This window comes from Spermophilus citellus (assembly GCF_964194105.1).
Source record: "Spermophilus citellus genome assembly, chromosome: 3".
Classification (NCBI taxonomy): domain Eukaryota; kingdom Metazoa; phylum Chordata; class Mammalia; order Rodentia; family Sciuridae; genus Spermophilus; species Spermophilus citellus.
This window is the reverse complement of record NC_138184.1, coordinates 165,605,330-165,624,897: the sequence shown is the minus strand read 5'-3', so window position 1 is coordinate 165,624,897 and position 19,568 is coordinate 165,605,330. Positions and strand designations below refer to the sequence as shown.

Here is a 19,568-nt window from a genome sequence, read left to right as displayed (position 1 = left end):
CTAAGATTTCCAAGTTTTCCATTTCATAACAAGTTCTCTAGGTATTATCCTGGAGGCCTGGGATCTCTCTATTCAGCTCTGCTCCTTACAACAGTCTTGGTTCCTACTGAGTGCTCATTGCTTATAGAAAATAGAAGTTGTCCAGGTAAGATGATGGTGGCTAGCAAATGTAGCTTATTACCAGTAATAATGGAGGGGCTTAGAGCAACCAGGAAATGAAAAAGAGAAAAACAGTTTATATACATATTGTGTTGATTGATAAACTTCAGTTACACACAGATAAAAAGAAACACTGCATGAGATGAAAAGAGAATCGACTTGGGGAAATGGAAAATATCCATTAAAAATAGAGTGGGAAAAAAATAAAGCAAGTGGATAAATAGCAACTGAAATGGGTTATTTAATCTCTACCAAAAAAATCTACTTTTAACTTCCATTAATAATGTAGCTATTTACCTCTATAATATCATATTACATACTATCTTAATTGTTATTAATGACAGCCATATGGTCAGATATAAAATGACAATCTGAGTATTCTCAGCAATTATTATTTGTTCCAATAACATTTTGAAACTCTCTAAACCTGTGGAAAAAAGATCTTAAATATGCATCACATCTAACTTATATTACAAACTTCAGGGTTAAACCTTTAAAGAGATTTTATGGTGTATTCTGTGGATGTTTACAAATTGTGATGTTATAAATTTTATTATGGCAAGGCATGTTGTTTATTATCGTTGAATGATAGCAGCAAAAATCGAATCAGGAAGTAACTGTTATACATTAGAAATTTTTCTTTTCTTTTTTTCCTCTTCTTCCCTCCTCCCTTTGCAGATTCCTTCCAAATAGTTGAATTACCTACTAAAAACTATTTTTCTTCTTTATGATTCCTTATGTTTTCCATTCTAGAGAACATTTAATAGTTCCACGTAGTCAATCAGCACGATGACAACTTACTCAGCTTCCTGACTTACATTAATGAGCTAGAGGAAATTTTCTTTTGTTCTTACTATCAGAATATTCTCTACTGGTGCATGTAGCATTATTTTTTTGCTTATAAAATATGATCATTTTGAGGAGTATGTGACTTGTGAATTCATAAATAGTTTACAACCAGTATGCAAAATGACAAAGTTAACTCACACAATGATAAACTTGGTAGAGATTTTGCAAATCTCCATGACATGGCTACTTTGCTGTCTGGTGCTTCCTCTGCTGTGTCACCATCAAATGACATCTGTACCAAGCAGCATCCAAGGGTGGACCTGTTGATTGTCTGACACTGCATATTTCTATTTTCTTTTTGCATACTTCCAACTCCAGACAATCTTTCAATTTACCTTTTGCATGTTACTCTCACTCAGGAATTAGGAAAAAATAAGGCAGAATCAGTTAAAGAAAAAAGAATGTAAAATCACTTCAGACTCTGTGAGTCATGAACACACAATTATCTCAAATTTCTCAAATGCAATTCAATTATAATTTTATTATATGGGCACCGAGTCTTGATCAAAGTTGCCTGTATTTACCTTGATATCATTTATGAAGAATGTGAGGTTTCTTTCCTGTGATTTTAAAGGAAATAAAGAGAAATAACACTTCAGGAATGTCAGTTATTGATGCTTTCATATGGCACTCAGAACTATCCCCCTATGTTTTAATAGTTTCTCTTCATTAAAAATGTTTGATATGATTACTGTGAGCATGTAAATAAATTGAACAAAGATGTTAAGTGTCTTCTTGATCCATCTTAGCTCTGTAAAAGGTTCTATCATTTGAATTGTCTATATGACTAAATTACCCTTCAAATTATTCAAAAATTAATAAGGTTTTGTGAAAATCCATGTCTTTCATTTTATATCTTCAGAGTCATTTTTTTTTGGGGGGTGCAGTACCAGGGAATAAATTCAAGGGCCCTCAACCACGGAGCCACTTCCCCAGCCCAGTTTTTAGAGACAGAGTCACTGAGTTGCTCAGTGCCTCACTTTTGCTTTTGCTGAGGCTGGCTTTGAACTCATGATATTCCTTTCAGACTCCAGAGCCACTGGGATTACAGAAGTACGCCACTGCATATGGCAGAGTTCATTTTTTGATGTATAAGATTTTTTTCTTCCTATAACATTTTTTTACTCACAAATGTATTTTGAAAACACATTTGAAAAATAAACACTGGTTCTATGAGTATTAAGCAATTAAAGAACAGTTATTAGTTGGATATCAACCTTGGTATTACTTAACATTTAGGAACAATGAGATTAAAGTTCACCGAACTATAAATGTAACATTTCATATTGTAAGACTAAAACAGAAGTAAGTAACTTAAATCCTATTGTATGGTAAGCTGAAAAGGCTGTGTGGCTCACTAAGGGAAAACCAAATCTGCTGTCACCAATTTCCTGTACACATTCTTATTAGAATTTTATAAATGTATACATAAAATAGCTCTCTGATATTGAAGCTCTGGCATCTTTTCAAATTAGTAATTAAAAGAGCAAAGAGATTATTTGGATTCATATGTATTTAGACACATTTATAAGCATATTGAAGAGACACATTTTGATGGGTCCCTTATGCAATCAGCCTACTTTATATCTAAAGTAGTTATAATTTAGCAAATCATCATGCAAAATAATATGAACTCTACTTATAATTTTAAACATTGCCTCTATTTTATTTACAAATTACTATCAATAAATAATAATTCAGTTTAATTCAGAATAAAGAATATCTTTATTCTGAAACTAATAAGTTTTTAAATAATCATAATATCGTCTAAAATGCAAACTGTATGTATGATTCAAAGTACCATGGGAAAGAGATACATTGCTGAGAGCCTGGAATGGGAGGCAAGGCTGGAGTGAAAGGGCTTGATTTTCTCTTTGTCTAGTCTCTTAATCTTAAAGTGACCCAAACATCTTTACCTTGAAAGTGTTCCTTTTAAGTGCATCTAAATATACTTTAATCTTTCTTAGTAACATTATCAGAAAAGCAATTTAAAGACCCTTTTCCTGGGTTGTATTTTATAATTTGTATCTAGTTGATATGTGAAGTTAAGAATCTTTTAAATGTTCTTTTTTGTCATATATATATATATATATATATATATATATATATATATATATAAAACTTGGCAGTAAATATGTTACTAACCTTAGAAAAATTCTTTTTCTTTATAGGAAAGGAGTAGTGGATTTATTTTCATCAAAATGAGAAAAACTCATTAGGCAAGAAATCCTGTACATACAGCCAGGATCCAAGGACAGGGCATGGGTCACTATCACTTCATCTGCTCTTGTTTCCCTTAAGTTACTTTCATTGCTTTCCTTGAAATATGCAGTTTCTCAGTTTGTGAGATTGTGCAGTTTACTACATTTTGGGTGATGCAATGTATTTAGGTGTTTTATTGTCCTAATATGAAATTCTCACATATTATGAAACCAGCTAATATCAACTTGAGGTTATATTTTATTTTTAGGTAATAGAAATCACTTTGCCAAATGTATTACATGTATTCTCTCGTTCATGGTGCTTCTAACAACCAAATGAGGAAAAAACGACTTTCATTTTTTGTTTGGGAAAAGTAGGACACAGAAATGTTATGCCAGATGCCTACACTTGCCCTATACAGTAGTACTCCAGAAAAATCCACACACTTTTGTCTCCTTATGAAAAAAGTTTAGTTTAACTGTATTATTGCAGAAGAGATGATTTTCCTACAGTCATAAATGCCCTCAACTTCTCTTTAGCTATTATATCAAAAATTTCATTTTTTAACTTTATTTTATTTATGTGGTGCTAAGGATCCAAGGACAGGGCATGGGTCACTATCATTCTATCATTATCCCAGAACCTAGGACCTTGCACGTGCAAGGTGAGCACTCTACCACTGAGCCATAACCCCAGTCCTTCAAAAAATATTTTTAACAAGTATTAAACTAATGGTTTCTTTATTTAAATGGTTAAGTATTATATTTAGTAGAGCTAAATTAACACAGAAACACATTTACTTGAATTCTAGCCTTGATTATTTCATTTCATTGTTTTTTCTGCTAGTTTTGTTAAACACAGTATGATAAGCAATATTTTATATATTATTTTAATACTAAAAATAAATATTTTATGTCTTCCAAAGGAAATATAGGCCTAATATAGAAGTAGTTATCAATTGAATAAAACAAAGAAAACAAAATGCCTTGAGAGCAGATTAAGCAAAGCAAGTATGATTGAGATTGGTTCATTGCATTAATTTTCCAAATATGCATTAGGTACTATGTCATGGAGGTGGTCTATATAGGACAGCACCAACATAGTTAAACACCTTTAGTATTTCCCATATTGTCATATGTCTTCTGTATTTTCCATATTGTCAGACACTAGACACTGTTCTAATTACTCTACATACTCTATCTCATGTATCCCCATAAGAACCATATGAGCCTTTGGTATTACCCCCCCACCCTTTTTTTCACAAAATATAAACACTGGTGAACACAAATTAAGTAAATGACTTCCTAAGTCACATAAGAAATTGAGAGTAGACCTGGTATACATATCGAGACAGTTTAACTCCAGGGCCTATGAAGCAGAGTCATTAAAAAGTTTCTTATTTCAAATAATACTAAAGAATGAAGTAGGATGTCAGGCCCTGTGAAAAATACAAAAATGCTTCTATGTGCTCTCAGGGTTGGAAGGGAGGAATACTTAAAATCCATTGGGAAAACAGTAAGGTTAAATAAAAGAGAAGAAATTTGAGTACCGATGACTCCATTTGAATTACTTATGGTAGTGTTTAATATTGGAGAGGTCACCAAGGATTAGATGATAAAGGATTTGATAAACAATAATATCTGCATTCAATTTACTTTGAAATGGAGACACATAAATGATTTTTGAATGAAAAATATTGTGATAGCAATCAATACAGTATTTAGGGAGACATCTATCAGTTGTATCTAAAAAGGAAAAGTATATATGGCTGAACAACAAGATTTCCAACATGGCACTGGGCGCAGAGAGATCAAGTCTCTGACCTCTTCAGCTGTGCGGGTATAGGGAGTCGTAAACAATCTAAATTCTGTTTGCTCAGGATCACTAGGCAATGCTGAACTGACGTGGATCTGGGGCGATCAGTCTGGGCCTCTCAGAACACACACTGAGCCTGTTCAAGCTCCCGTTCGCCTGCTTCCTGCAGACAAACAGCTGTGACTCAGCACTAATCCATCCGGCTGAAACAACTGGTCAGCCCTTCTGTTCCTATGGAGGTAAATGCCAACCGAGCCTTCATAGGTAGTGGCCACAGGTTTGAAACGGGGCTTGGGAGAGACAGTAAGGACCCACCCGTTGCATTGGTCACCCAGCAAAGGGAAACAAACTGTCGCCATTTGCAAGAGATACCACCATGGCAGAGAACTGACATCACCAGACTGCGGCGGAGGAGATAACTTCATTGAAACCTGCGGCTACAGGTGTGTAATTCCCTAGCCTTCCCTCTCCACACATCGGGGAAACCTTAAGGGCCCCTCCCAGCTCTCCCATAAGGGCCCCTTCCAGCTCTCCCATGAGCGCGATAGCCAGACCGAGGGAATCAGACGTGGCTCGGGACCCGTGGCTCGGACTCCCGGCTACTGCTCTCACCAGTGCTGACAACTAAGGTCTCTTGCACCAGCTACTGGGGGCGTGGCTACCAGAGGGCAAGTAAAATTTGCTGAGGATTCTCAGCCCCAAGCTCTACAAACTTAGGTTATGAGGGAATGGCAAACAGGGAGAGTGTGCCCAGTCGTCCATGAAAACAGGGCTCCCGGGAGCAGCAGACCTGGCGTGTAGCTAGTATTGTGGTGAGCGGCACCTGTGAGAGGGGCCTGGCTAGAGGAAAAGTGGGGAAGTGACTAGACACAAGAGGAGGACCTAGGCACTCAGGATTGGAGACTCGCCCAGTCTGGGAGGAGGAGCTTCTGCACAGTGATTGGTTCCTACGTATTGACAGGAGAAACTTGGCCTGGTGGGCACAGCGCCACCTACTGGAAGAGAAGTTAATCAAATTCTAAGACTGCATAGTTTTTTTTTTTCTTTTTTTTTGATTTGGGTTTTTTCTTTCATTTTCATTTTTCTTTCTTGTTGTTTTTTTAAATTTTTTTTTACAATTTTTTTCTTATAATTTTAATGTTAATTTTTATTATTTTTTTATTATTATTTAAAAAATTTTTTTTTCTTTTTAAATTTCCTATTATTTTTTCTTCTTTTGTCTTTTCATTTCTTTTCAATTTTCTTATTCCCCCTTCCTGGAATTTTACCTGCTTACTCTTATTCTCTTTAGTGACTTCTTCCCTTCCCTTCTAATACCTTTCCTCCCAAGCATCAAATTAATTTATAGGAGTAAACAGTAACTCAGCAGTCAAACAGAACAAGAAGTAACATGAGCAACTTGAAAAAGCAAGGAAGAAAAGGAGTACAAACAATGCAGGACAGCCTAAATATTCAGGAGGACCTAGAGTCATCAGAAAAACGGTCATATAAAGAACTCAAGGAACACCTTAGACAGATGGAATGGAACCTTAAAGAGGATACGAGACAGCAAATTCAAGCAGCGAAAGAACACATTGAGAATGAATTACATAAACAGATAAAAGAAGAAGTTAAGCATCTCTATCAGGAGATAGAGATTATAAAAAATAATCAAACAATAATTCTAGAAATGAAGGAAGCAATAAACCAAATTAAAAACTCAATTGAGAGTATCACTAACAGAGTGGAGCAAGTAGAAGCCAGAACGTCAGATGATGAAGACAAAATATATCATCTTGAAAAGAGTCTAGCCAACTCAGAAAGGCTGGTAAAAAATCACGAGAAAAACATCCAAGAGTTATGGGATAACATAAAAAAACCAAACTTACGAGTCATCGGGATAGTAGAAGGTACAGAGATTCAAACCAAGGGAATGAGTAACCTGCTGAATGAAATAATTACATAAAACTTTCCAGAAATAAAAAAGGAAACAGATATACAAATTGAAGATGCATACAGGACACCGAGCACACAAAATCACAGTAGACCAACTCCAAGACACATTGTTATGAAGATATCCAATATACAGAACAAAGAGAAAATATTAAAAGCTACAAGAGAAAGGAGGCAGATTACATTCAGGGGTAAACCAATAAGGTTAACAATGGATTTTTCATCACAGACGCTGAAAGCGAGAAGATCCTGGAATAACGTATTTCAAACACTGAAAGACAATGGATAACAACCAAGAATTCTGTATCCAGCAAAATTAAGCTTCACGTATGACAATGAAATAAAAATCTTTCATGATAAACAAAATTTAAAAGAATTTGCAGCCAGAAAACCAGCATTGCAAAGCATTTTGAGCAAAACACTACACGAGGAAGAAATGAAAAACAATAACCAAAACCATCAGTGGGAAGTGCCTCGGTAAAGACAGAGGGCGAGGGGAAAGATAATCATGGAAAAACAAACTAAATTTTTTTAAAAAAGGATAAATAATCAAACATGGATGGAAGTACAAACCATATATCAATAGTAACTCTGAATGTTAATGGCTTAAACTCTCCAATAAAGCAACATAGGCTGGTATCATGGATTAAAAAAACAAATCCAACAATATGCTGCCTCCAGGAGACACATCTGATTGGAAAAGACATACACAGGCTGAAGGTGAAAGGATGGGAAAAAATATACCATGCACACGGTCCTCGTAAGCAAGCAGGGGTGGCCATCCTCATATCGAATAAAATCGACTTCAAGACTAAGTTAATCAAAAGGGATAAAGAAGGACATTATATACTGTTAAAAGGAACCATTCACCAACAAGACATAACAATTATCAATATTTATGCACCAAATAATGGTGCTGCGACATTCATAAAACAAATTCTCCTCAAGTTCAAGAATCAAATAGACCACAACACAATAATTATGGGTGACTTCAACACACCTCTCTCACCATTGGACAGATCCTCCAAACAAAAGTTGAATAAAGAAACTATAGAACTCAATACCACAATCAATAATCTAGACTTAACTGACATATATAGAATATATCAACCATCATCAAATGGATATACTTTTTTCTCAGCAGCACGTGGATCCTTCTCAAAAATAGACCATATATTATGCCATAGGGCAACCCTCAGTAAATATAAAGGGGTGGAGATAATACCATGCATTTTATCTGATCATAATGGAATGAAACTGGAAATCAATGATAAAAGAAGGAAGGAAAAATCCTACATCACATGGAAAATGAACAATATGTTACTGAATGATCAGTGGGTTACAGAAGACATAAAGGAGGAGATAAAAAAATTCATAGAGACAAATGACAATACAGACACAACATACCAGAATCTATGGGACACAATGAAAGCAGTTTTAAGAGGGAAATTCATCACCTGGTGGTCATTCCTCAAAAAAAGAAAAAAACAACAAATAAATGAGCTCACACTTCATCTCAAAGCCCTAGAAAAGAAAGAGCAAAATAACAGCAAATGTAGAAGAGGGCAAGAAATAATTAAAATCAGAGCGGAAATCAATGAAATTGAAACAAAAGAAACTATTGAAAAAATTAACAAAACTAAAAGTTGGTTCTTCGAAAAAATAAATAAGATCGACAGACCTTTAGCCATGCTAACGAAGAGAAGAAGAGAGAGAACTCAAATTACTAACATACGGGATGAAAAAGGCAATATCACAACAGATGCTACAGAAATACAGAAGACAATTAGAAATTATTTTGAAAACCTATATTCCAATAAAATAGAAGATAGTGAAAACATCGATAAATTTCTTAAGTCATATGATTTGCCCAGACTGACTCAGGAGGATACACACAATTTGAACAGTCCAATATCAATGGATAAAATTGAAGAAGCAATCAAAGACTACCAACCAAGAAAAGCCCAGGACCAGATGGGTATACAGCGGAGTTTTACAAAACCTTTAAAGAAGAATTAATACCAATACTTTTCAAGTTATTTCAGGAAATAGAAAAAGAGGGAGCTCTGCCAAATTCATTCTATGAGGCCAACATCACCCTGATTCCGAAACCAGACAAACACACCTCAAAGAAAGAAAACTACAGACCAATATCTCTAATGAACCTAGATGCAAATCCTCAATAAAATTCTGGCGAATCGAATACAAAAACACATCAAAAAAATTGTGCACCATGATCAAGTAGGATTCATCCCTGGGATGCAAGGATGGTTCAATATACGGAAATCAATAAATGTTATTCACCACATCAATAGACTTAAAGATAAGAACCATATGATCATCTCGATAGACACAGAGAAAGCATTCGACAAAGTACAGCATCCCTTTATGTTCAAAACATTAGAAAAACTAGGGATAACAGGAACTTACCTTGACATTGTAAAAGCTATCTATGCTAAGCCTCAGGCTAGCATCATTCTGAATGGACAAAAGTTGAAGTCATTCCCTCTAAAATCTGGAACAAGACAGGGATGCCCTCTCTCACCACTTCTATTTAATTTAGTCCTTGAAATACTAGCCAGAGCAATTAGACAGACAAAAGAAATTAAAGGCATAAAAATAGGAAAAGAAGAACTTAAATTATCACTATTTGCGGACGACATAATCCTATACCTAGAAGACCCAAAAGGATCTACAAAGAAACTACTAGAACTAATAAATGAATTCAGCAAAGTGGCAGGATATAAAATCAACACGCATAAATCAAATGCATTTCTGTATATCAGCGACAAAACTTCTGAAAAGGAAATGAGGAAAAACACTCCATTCACAATATCCTCAAAAAAAATAAAATACTTGGGAATCAACCTAACAAAAGAGGTGAAAGATTTATACAATGAAAACTACAGAACCCTAAAGAGAGAAGTAGAAGAAGATCTTAAAAATATACCCTGTTCATGGATAGGCAGAACTAATATTATCAAAATGGCGATATTACCAAAAGTTCTCTATAGGTTTAATGCGATACCAATCAAAATCCCAATGGCATTTCTTGTCGAAATAGATAAAGCAATCATGAAATTCATATGGAAAAATAAAAGACCCAGAATAGCAAAAGCAATTCTAAACAGGAAGTGTGAATCAGGCGGTATAGAGATACCAGATTTCAAACTATATTACTGAGCAATAGTGACAAAAACAGCATGGTACTGGTACCAAAACAGGCGGGTGGACCAATGGTATAGAATAGAGGACACAGAGATTAATCGACAAAGTTACAACTATCTTATATTTGATAAAGGGGCTAAAAGCATGCAATGGAGGAAGGATAGCATCTTCAACAAATGGTGTTGGGAAAACTGGAAATCCATATGCAACAAAATGAAACTGAATCCCTTTCTCTCGCCATGCACAAAAGTTAACTCAAAATGGATCAAGGAGCTTGATATCAAATCAGAGACTCTGCGTCTGATAGAAGAAAAAGTTGGCTCCGATCTACATATTGTGGGGTCGGGCTCCAAATTCCTTAATAGGACACCCATAGCACAAGAGTTAATAACAAGAATCAACAAATGGGACTTACTTAAGTTAAAAAGTTTTTTTCTCAGCAAGAGAAACAATAAGAGAGGTAAATAGGGAGCCTACATCCTGGGAACAAATTTTTACTCCTCACACTTCAGATAGAGCCCTAATATCCAGAGTATACAAAGAACTCAAAAAATTAGACAATAAGAAAACAAATAACCCAATCAACAAATGGGCCAAGGACCTGAACAGACACTTCTCAGAGGAGGACATACAATCAATTAATAAGTACATGAAAAAATGCTCACCATCGCTAGCAGTCAGAGAAATGCAAATCAAAACCACCCTAAGATACCATCTCACTCCAGTAAGATTGGCAGCCACTATGAAGTCAAACAACAAGTGCTGGCGAGGATGTGGAGAAAAGGGTACACTTGTACATTGTTGGTGGGACTGCAAATTGGTGCGGCCAATTTGGAAAGCAGTATGGAAATTCCTGGGAAAGCTGGGAATGGAACCACCATTTGACCCTGCTATTGCCCTTCTTGGACTATTCCCTGAAGACCTTAAAAGAACATGCTACAGGGATACTGCCACATCGATGTTCATAGCAGCATAATTCACAATTGCTAGACTTTGGAACCAACCCAGATGCCCTTCAATAGATGAATGGATAAAAAAAAATGTGGCATCTATACACAATGGAGTACTACGCAGCAATAAAAAATGACAACATCATAGAATTTGCAGGGAAATGGATGGCACTAGAGCAGATTATGCTTAGTGAAGCTAGCCAATCCCTAAAAAACAAATACCAAATGTCTTCTTTGATATAATGAGAGCAACTATGAACAGAGTAGGGAGGAAGAGCAGGAAGAAAAGATTAACTTTAAACAGAGACATGAGATGGTAGGGAAAGAGAGAGAAAAGGGAAATTGCATGGAAATGAAGGGAGACCCTCATTGCTATACAAAATTACATATAAGAGGTTGTGAGGGGAATGGGAAAATTAACAAGGAGAGAAATAAATTACAGTAGATGGGGTAGAGAGAGAAGATGTGAGGGAAGGGGAGGGGGGATAGTAGGGGATAAGAAAGGTAGCAGAATATAACAGTCACTAATATGGCAGTATGTAAAAATGTGAATGTGTAACCGACATGATTCTGCAATCAGCATTTGGGGTAAAATTGGGAGTTCATAACCCACTTCAATCTAATGTATGAAATATGATATGTCAAGAGCTTTGTAATGTTGTGAATGACCAATAAAAAAAAATAAAATTAAAAAAAATTAAAGAAAAGTATATATGGCTTAAAATGATATGTAATCTTACAAAATTAAGCATAATCAATAACTTTTAAATTTATTTAAATCATCAAACACTGCCATCCAGAATTCTTTGCCCTAAAGTTGAAGTCAAACTTTTTTAGATATAATTATACTAACTGAATTATGTAAAAATAAATGACAAAATATATATTCTCATGAGTCAACATTTCTCTTTGACCCAGGATTAATTTTATAGGGCATCTGATGTTTGTGCCTTATACAATACTGGGGTAAATATAAAATAATTTTATCAACATGAAAAAACAGCTTACTTTATAATTGTTTTTTTTTTCCATTTCAATATCATCATGTTACCTGGGGAGATTATAATTAATACCTTCCATTTTGAAAGCTTATGAAATTTTCCATTTTAAAAGTGTTTGTGTCAAGCCTACCTTGAATATTTAATTGAATATTGTAAACCTATCTCTTACACTCAGAATGATTAAAACATAACAAGTGGCTTTTTTGGTCAAAACTATCCATGTCATTAAAATTCAATGGCATTGCTCCCTGTCATTCAGCTTTATCTGGCTAAAATCCTTTAATTCTCCAGCCCCTGCTGTTGGGGATCTCCAGGCTCATCATACTTAACCTCTGCCTAGGCTTCTCAGAATAGAATTTGTTTCACTTCATTCATAGCTTCAATAGTTGAGCAAGCCACACGCAAGTGCACAGTGGTCTTTTACCCTGAGCACACTAATCTGATTGTTTTTCCACTCTACAAACTCTGGGTCAACAATCAAGCTGCCGCCAGAAACTAATTAATTTGCAAACAGGCTTCTGTTTTCACAGAGGGAAAGCTTTTGAGAGCCATGTCAGGGAGGCCGGTCACACCATGGTTACACGCATTGTCATGGTATCCACTTCTCTGGGTAAATCTCTTGCTTGATGTCAGTGTACACAGGAACCCAGATTACCCAGTCAGCAGTAAATCCCTATTGAGGCCCACTGAGCTCTGAATGTAGTGACTCTGGAAGAGGAAATTGGTATAGACAGGCTCTGTATTCATTAAACTGATGGTGAGACAAGGGAGAGAAAAATGTTAAAAACAAGAAGGAAAAGGTTCTGGCTTCACTTTAAAGAGTTCCCCAAGTTAGTCTCCCATCTTTATAAGTTTTAGCTAATTTTAATTTTAAAAGTAGGCCTACCTTAACTAAATATAATACTTAGGGTTTTTGTTTTCCTCCTCTCACCATTTAATTCCTAATAAGCTATTCACACGTTGTGACTAACATGCCACATCTGAGAATTATACTTTTTAGTTCATCAGTCAAAAATATTAAATGCCATATCATAACAATTTTATTCAAAGACATTTTTGTAGAGGTCTGAAGAAAAGATCAGCTTTCAAGAATATTGCTACTAACAAGTAAATTTTTACTCCAAGTTTTTATTCACTATTCTTCATTTCTGCAACGTAATTTCAAATAAAACTGGTTAAAAGTGATGTTTCCTAGACAAAAGTGACAAAAAAATTAGGTCTTTGAAAAGAAGATCAAGTGACAGTATATTTGATAACTTTTAGCTTTTTAAGGAAAATAAAGTCATATTTAGTGATTTTATTAACCATTTAGAGGATAGAATAATTTGATGGTACATATTTATTTATTGAAAAGGTTTTACTCCTATGGGGAGTGAATTCTGTATTAGGATGAATTTTTTTTTGCATAACAGAATTTATGAAAAAACATAGTGATGACTGCCAAGTTAATAGTATAGATATAAATACTTATTTTAAAGTATTGCCTTTTCATGTTTTAGCTCAGTTTCAGGAAAAAAAAAATGACCACAAATATTTCCTTTTTTGTTTGTTTGTATTTTCGATGGTACTGGGAATTCTAGGCAAACTACTACCCCCACTCCCAGATCAATATGGTCATTTTTATTTGTGAGATTCTTTATACTGATACTGCAGAATTGACAACAATGAGTACAGTGGGAACTCATAGATGTAATTAAAAGCTAAAATATACTACATTCATGATCTTCAAAGACTCAAAGAGCCCTTGTTGTTGCTACTTTAACTGAATCATTGCTCAGCTTCTGTAAGATTTATCTGCTCATATAAACATAAAGCAAGGCTTACAGAGGGCTTTTTCTCCGAAGATCAGAAAAATATTACTAATTTACTTCAGCTAGAGAAATGACATCATTAAGAAGTCTGACATTAGGCAGAACTGGGTAATTCATTTTACTTATTAAAGAATAAAAAAGTACCTTCAAACAAGGTTGAATTAAAATAGTTTATTAAAAGAGCAGTATGAGTGATTTGAGACTGGTATCTGATACCACATAATATTAATTTGTACACGCAGAGTTTATCTGCAGTCATGTTTCTTGGTTCTATTTTCCTAAAAACAAATCTTGTGGAGAAATTTGAATCTTAGGAGAACATGCAATATCCTAGTACGTGACCACAGAGGAAATGATGCTGATTCCAGTGAGGGCCAACCAACACGGTATGAATGTTACAGGGCAGAGGAAGTGGAACCATGACTAGCATACCATTCCAATTACAGAAAAAAAAACAAAAAACAAGTGGGTTGGTCTATCCACAGGCATGATCCTTTTAGGAAATTCCGCTAAAAGAAAACAGGTCTTCCTGAAACGAGTGGGAAGGCCTCACACTTCAGGCATTGTAATTAGTTCTGTTTGCGTTCACCGGGCCTTGGCTCTCTCAGGCTTCCATGTGGTTTCATATATTAGACCCAACGCCGGCTGCCCTTTCACCCTGGCTCAACTATAATCACTCACAGAATGAATCTGACAAAGCTTCCCAAGCATGCTCCACCCAGTTTAAGAGAAAAGGATATAGAGATAATTAACATTTATTAAGTGCTTACTAAATGCCAAGCCATTGCTCATTTCTTTTTTTTATGTTGTTATGTGGTCATTTAAAAAAATGACTATGCGAGGTAGGTAGTATTATCTTTTCATTATACATAAGGTCCAAAGTCAAGAAAAAACTTTCTTACTTTAAAGATTTGAAAGTCATTCTTTCAAATCATATGGCATCCCAACATTATTTCAAGATAAACAATATTGGAAAATAGTCTTCATCAAATAGAAAAATAAATGTGGACTAGCCCTTCATCTGCTCTAATGAATGGGTAATGAGTACAGTAATTATAGTAGTATTTGCAGACTTAATGTTAAGAAATTCTATCATAGCAGCATAAATTCATTTACTTATATTGCTTATTTTACTATAAATAGACACAGAAAAAATTTACTTTATTTCAAATTAATGTAAGCTGAAATTGTAATTGAAGTTTAAAATCATATCATATCAAGAACATTCACGTAGCACAAGAAAAACACAGTGAATTTTGGTATATCATGTCAAATTCACACACTAGTATTTTATGAGGTCAAAAGTCATTCTAACCCCTTGCAAACTTAAAATAGGGATTCGTGTACATGATGAGAATTTTTAAAAATATTGTTATATATTAATATGTAAAAACTCAGTAGATTCTCCATCTTTTAAAAATGTCTTTCATTCCTTCCCATTTCTTTCCATTAAAACTATAATTGAAACATTATTGGTACTGTTTTAAAAATGCAAAATAAATAGTAATTATGGAAGTAGTAAAATTCCATTATTTAAAAAAATAAGATATTTTAGGTTCCAAATCTAGATGGCTGTTTTTCTCTCTTCTTTTTTTGTTTGTTTGTTTAGTTTAGTTTAGTTATATTTTGTTTTTCTCTTTTTGAGCAGGAAAAAAAAAATTAAGAGCCATCTAAAAGAGATGAACTAATTCTTCCAAAAGAGTTGAACCTATTTGAGAAAAGTAAAGTAAAGCATATGCCAAAATTAATTTAATAGCTCCAAAGACCCCTGGAAAAAAATATCTTACAAGGCAATTTATTCCTTCTGGCAACACAGATGATTGTGTAGTCTGTGCTGATTCCTCAAAGCTCATTTATTTTATGCATGAGTGTGTAAACACTGTGTTTCCAATTTCATTCTGAGATGGTATTCGATTTCTCGAGGCCCTTCATTCCATCTCATAGCAGCCTGGTTTCTGCACCCTGTCATATGGAACCTCTGTGCTAATTTGGAGAAATCAGTTCTCACATTTAGTGCTGAGAGACTGATAACTGAATTCTCAAATGAACTACACATTTTCAAAGATGAAGTACAGAGCTGCGGACAATGACTGTGTTTTCCCACAGTGTAAATTCTTCAGACTCAGCTGTCAACATGCAAGCGTGCAGCATAAAAGCAGCTTTAACTTGATGACTTTTTTCCTCCAAGGCCATAAAAATGAAATGGATACTACCCTCTCCTTTATGTTATTCCATCTTCTAATGAGATTTTTCTTTTCTCACGGACAGTGAAAGCCTGTATACCCCTCACAGTCCTTAGCAGATCAAAGTCACCTTCTTGTGCATAAAAAACAAACATTCTCTCTTTCACACAAATATTTCCATTTGAGAATAGATCAGACAGTAAAGCGGAATGGAGTTTTTTTTTTTTTTTTTTTTTTTTTTTCCTGACTCATTTTGCCTCCATACACATCCCAGGTTTAATAATCAATGGTAAATATTCCAAAGTTGTCCTTTGGGCTCTTGGAGTTTTACACACACCCTTGTTTTCAACTCAGTGCCTTGTTTTTCTCTTGGTGAGGCTTTCAGTTTCTCAGATGGTCACCCAGGTAGCATTATACCTCCTTTACTCCAAGGAGGAGCTATTTGACTTCATGCCCAATGGTTACCACAGTGTTTGTACTCAATCAGGAATGGTCTTAGGGACTATCTATATTTAAAACATCAGTGTGGAACTGGAGCCATGTTTAGAGAGAAAAAGAGAAGAGAGTGTTTTGAGAATGGGCTAGTTAGCAGTGGCATATGCTTCAGGAGAGGTTGTCTAAATGGAGATTGATTAAAAAAAAAAAAAAAACTAGACAAAGTCATAGGTGACCTTTGGAGGAAGAGTGGCTCAGGGATAGATATTTGGATAAAATGCATATTGAAAGTGACTAAAGGAAGTACAAATATTGAGGAAACAAATCCTAACCAAGCTACAAATTTAAACATATAGGGACATTGTGACAGATGATGATTAAAAGAAGGGTTTCCTGTGGGATAGGGGTGCAAGTTTTCAGGTCATTGAAAGAAAGTAATGAGAGAGAGAGAGAGAGAGAGAGAGAGAGAGAGAGAGAGAGAGAGAGGAGATAAGGAGAGCAAAAGAAATTTAAATTGGGTAATTTATGAAGAATTCCAATACAATTAAGAATAAAGGCAGAAGGGACAGATGAGGCATCCAAAGAGTCGAGTCTTTGTCTCTAATGCATGAAAAATAATAGATCAATCAGAAATGTTGGCACAGGAGGAAAGTGATGCTGACTGAGGTAACTTGATGACTGATTTATGTTTTTGAATAGTCACTTTGAAGCACAGGATAAATCAGAACAAAGATCATCACACACAACTCATGGTTCCCTGAAGTATCTCTGAGGTATAGAGGCCAAGTTATGATTTTATTTTATAATAGACCAATGAAAGAAAGAAGTGACAAAATAAATTTTGGGCTTCTCAGAAGTAAGGGCAGGAAAACTAGCATGACTGAAGTTCCCACTACATAGAAGTAGATATTAGGATCAGTTAGTTAAAAACCTGAATTAAAATATTATTTATTTATTACAAGCATATGCATTGTACACATTTTGCTATGTTAAATTAATATAGAAAAGTTAAAGAGTAATTTACAAATAAACAATCTACTAGTTCAAGTAATTAAGCCTGTGCCTAAAGTTCAGGAAACTTGGTTCTTATTACAAATCTATTGGGTTAAATAACATATTGACCCAAATTTTATCACCTATAAAATGAGAAAGGGGATTTTGAGGAAATTAGAGGTGAAATTATACAAAATAATGATATGAAGTCAAGTGAAATAATGATACAAAAGTCCTTTGGGACTTTAAGAACAGTGTCAGTGTAATGTTATTAGAATAGAAAAAAAATGTTTTTGATGTTCAGTACCTTATAGTATGTTCTCAAGGCAATAAGGGGAAATGTGGAGGAAAAAAGAATGCTATGCTGTGAGAGTCTTTGTGGTGTCCCCATAAGACAGGATTGGTAAACCATCTTATCTTTTTCCATTGCCTCCCTTCCGGAGCTCTACCTCAGATCTCTTTCCATAGCTAACTTCAGAGAAACTTCACATTTGTCACAAAACATGTACTTCCTGAAATTTTAATCTCTCTTTTCTCTTTTTGCCCAACTTTCTCACACCCAGTCATGAAGTCACCACCATTAGCTTAACAACACACTATATCTCAAGTCATGTTGTATACACTATAAAGGGAAAGTTCTCCAGTGATTTAATACACAGGTTACGTGCCTGAGTTCTTGCACGTACCACCTACCATTGAGCCATCTGGAATCATGCTGCTCTGTCCTGATTGGGTGGTGGTGCCCCAGAGTCCGGAATATAGCAAAGTCTCGCCCCATGAAGTCAGCTGCAGTTCCAGAGTATAATTCTCCATCTGTGGTGTGGCAAAATGAAACCACATAGGTATTATTTAATTCAATTAAGGCAAGACAAACAAAACAAAGATAATACAAGTTTCATGTTATGAGCACACTGAAGACAGAAATAGCACGTTTATCATTACGCAAAGCTACTCATATTTCATCCTGTGTCTTTATTGAAAGAATATTTTACCAAATGATCATTCATATATTAAGTACTTGACTTTTCAGTTAATACTCACTTAGAATATTTGAGTAAAAACTGATTCTGTGACTACTGCTAATATACAAAACTACTATTTTCCCACTAAGACCAGTGACAAAATTTACAAAAGGCAAAACTATATTCATTATCATCATATTGCTTTTTTTTCTTTATGTGTGTAAAACTACTATGACCTAATAGCCTTATTTAGTGGGGTAAGAGATTATTGTAAAATCTTGCTTATTGCTTATTTTAATGGCAATTAATCTTTTTATGTACTTTTTTCTAGTAGGATCTGAATTAATGAAATTTTACTATAATTCTGAAAGGACCAATATTTTCTTTGCCAATTTTTTTTCCTTTTTATTTTTTAATATATCTGGTGGAATAAATGTTTGAAGTTGGTGTAAGCTAACATAGAGACCCCAAATAAGTGTACCAACAAACAGAAATATATTTGAAGAGGAGGGAATTTTGGCAAACCCAGATCATAATCTCTACAGTTAAAGATTTCAATGCTTTTTGACTTTCTACTACTAAAATGAGGTAATTCTCAATAGGAGTTTAATAACGGAGAGATCATTACCAGAAGGTGAAGGCTCAAAGGGAAAGGAAGAATATCAGGAGAGAGAGCAGTTAGGTTCACTGAATACCCACTCTGTGCTTGGCAGGCAGTCAGGCACTGGCTGGACACTTTCAAATTATCTCACTTTAATTCTGTCAATGTCCCCATGATGTAAATAATGTTGTCCCTATTTTATAGTTTAAGAAATCCAGGGCTGTTCAGCTAATGCCTAGGCAGGTTGAGCTGAAGTTTCAAATACAGGCCTGTTTAATTCCAAGCCTTTTACATTAAACCATACCACCTTTCAACAATTCAAATTTGTAAAAATTGTGTTTTCTTGCTTGAATCAGAAAGTGTCTTTTATTATTTCTTCCAGATAACACATGACTGCCTGCCTACTTATAGTGAATTAAGGTACTTGCAAAAACAAAACAACAAAAATGAAAAAAAATTCTTCAAACAATCCACAATAATTATAGTAAACCTTAATTTTATTTTTAT

General features: G+C 34.7%; 1 protein-coding gene across 2 annotated transcripts in view; it reads right to left on the bottom strand.

Annotated features, from left to right (window-relative positions):
• SEMA3A (semaphorin 3A) overlaps positions 1-19,568 on the bottom strand; it is a 455,178-nt gene that overhangs the window by 66,899 nt on the left and 368,711 nt on the right. For both annotated transcript variants that reach the window (XM_081286513.1, XM_081286512.1), the window contains one exon: positions 18,192-18,311. In XM_081286513.1, coding sequence (XP_081142639.1) covers positions 18,192-18,311 — 120 coding nt within the window. The remainder of the gene's footprint in view (positions 1-18,191; positions 18,312-19,568) is intronic.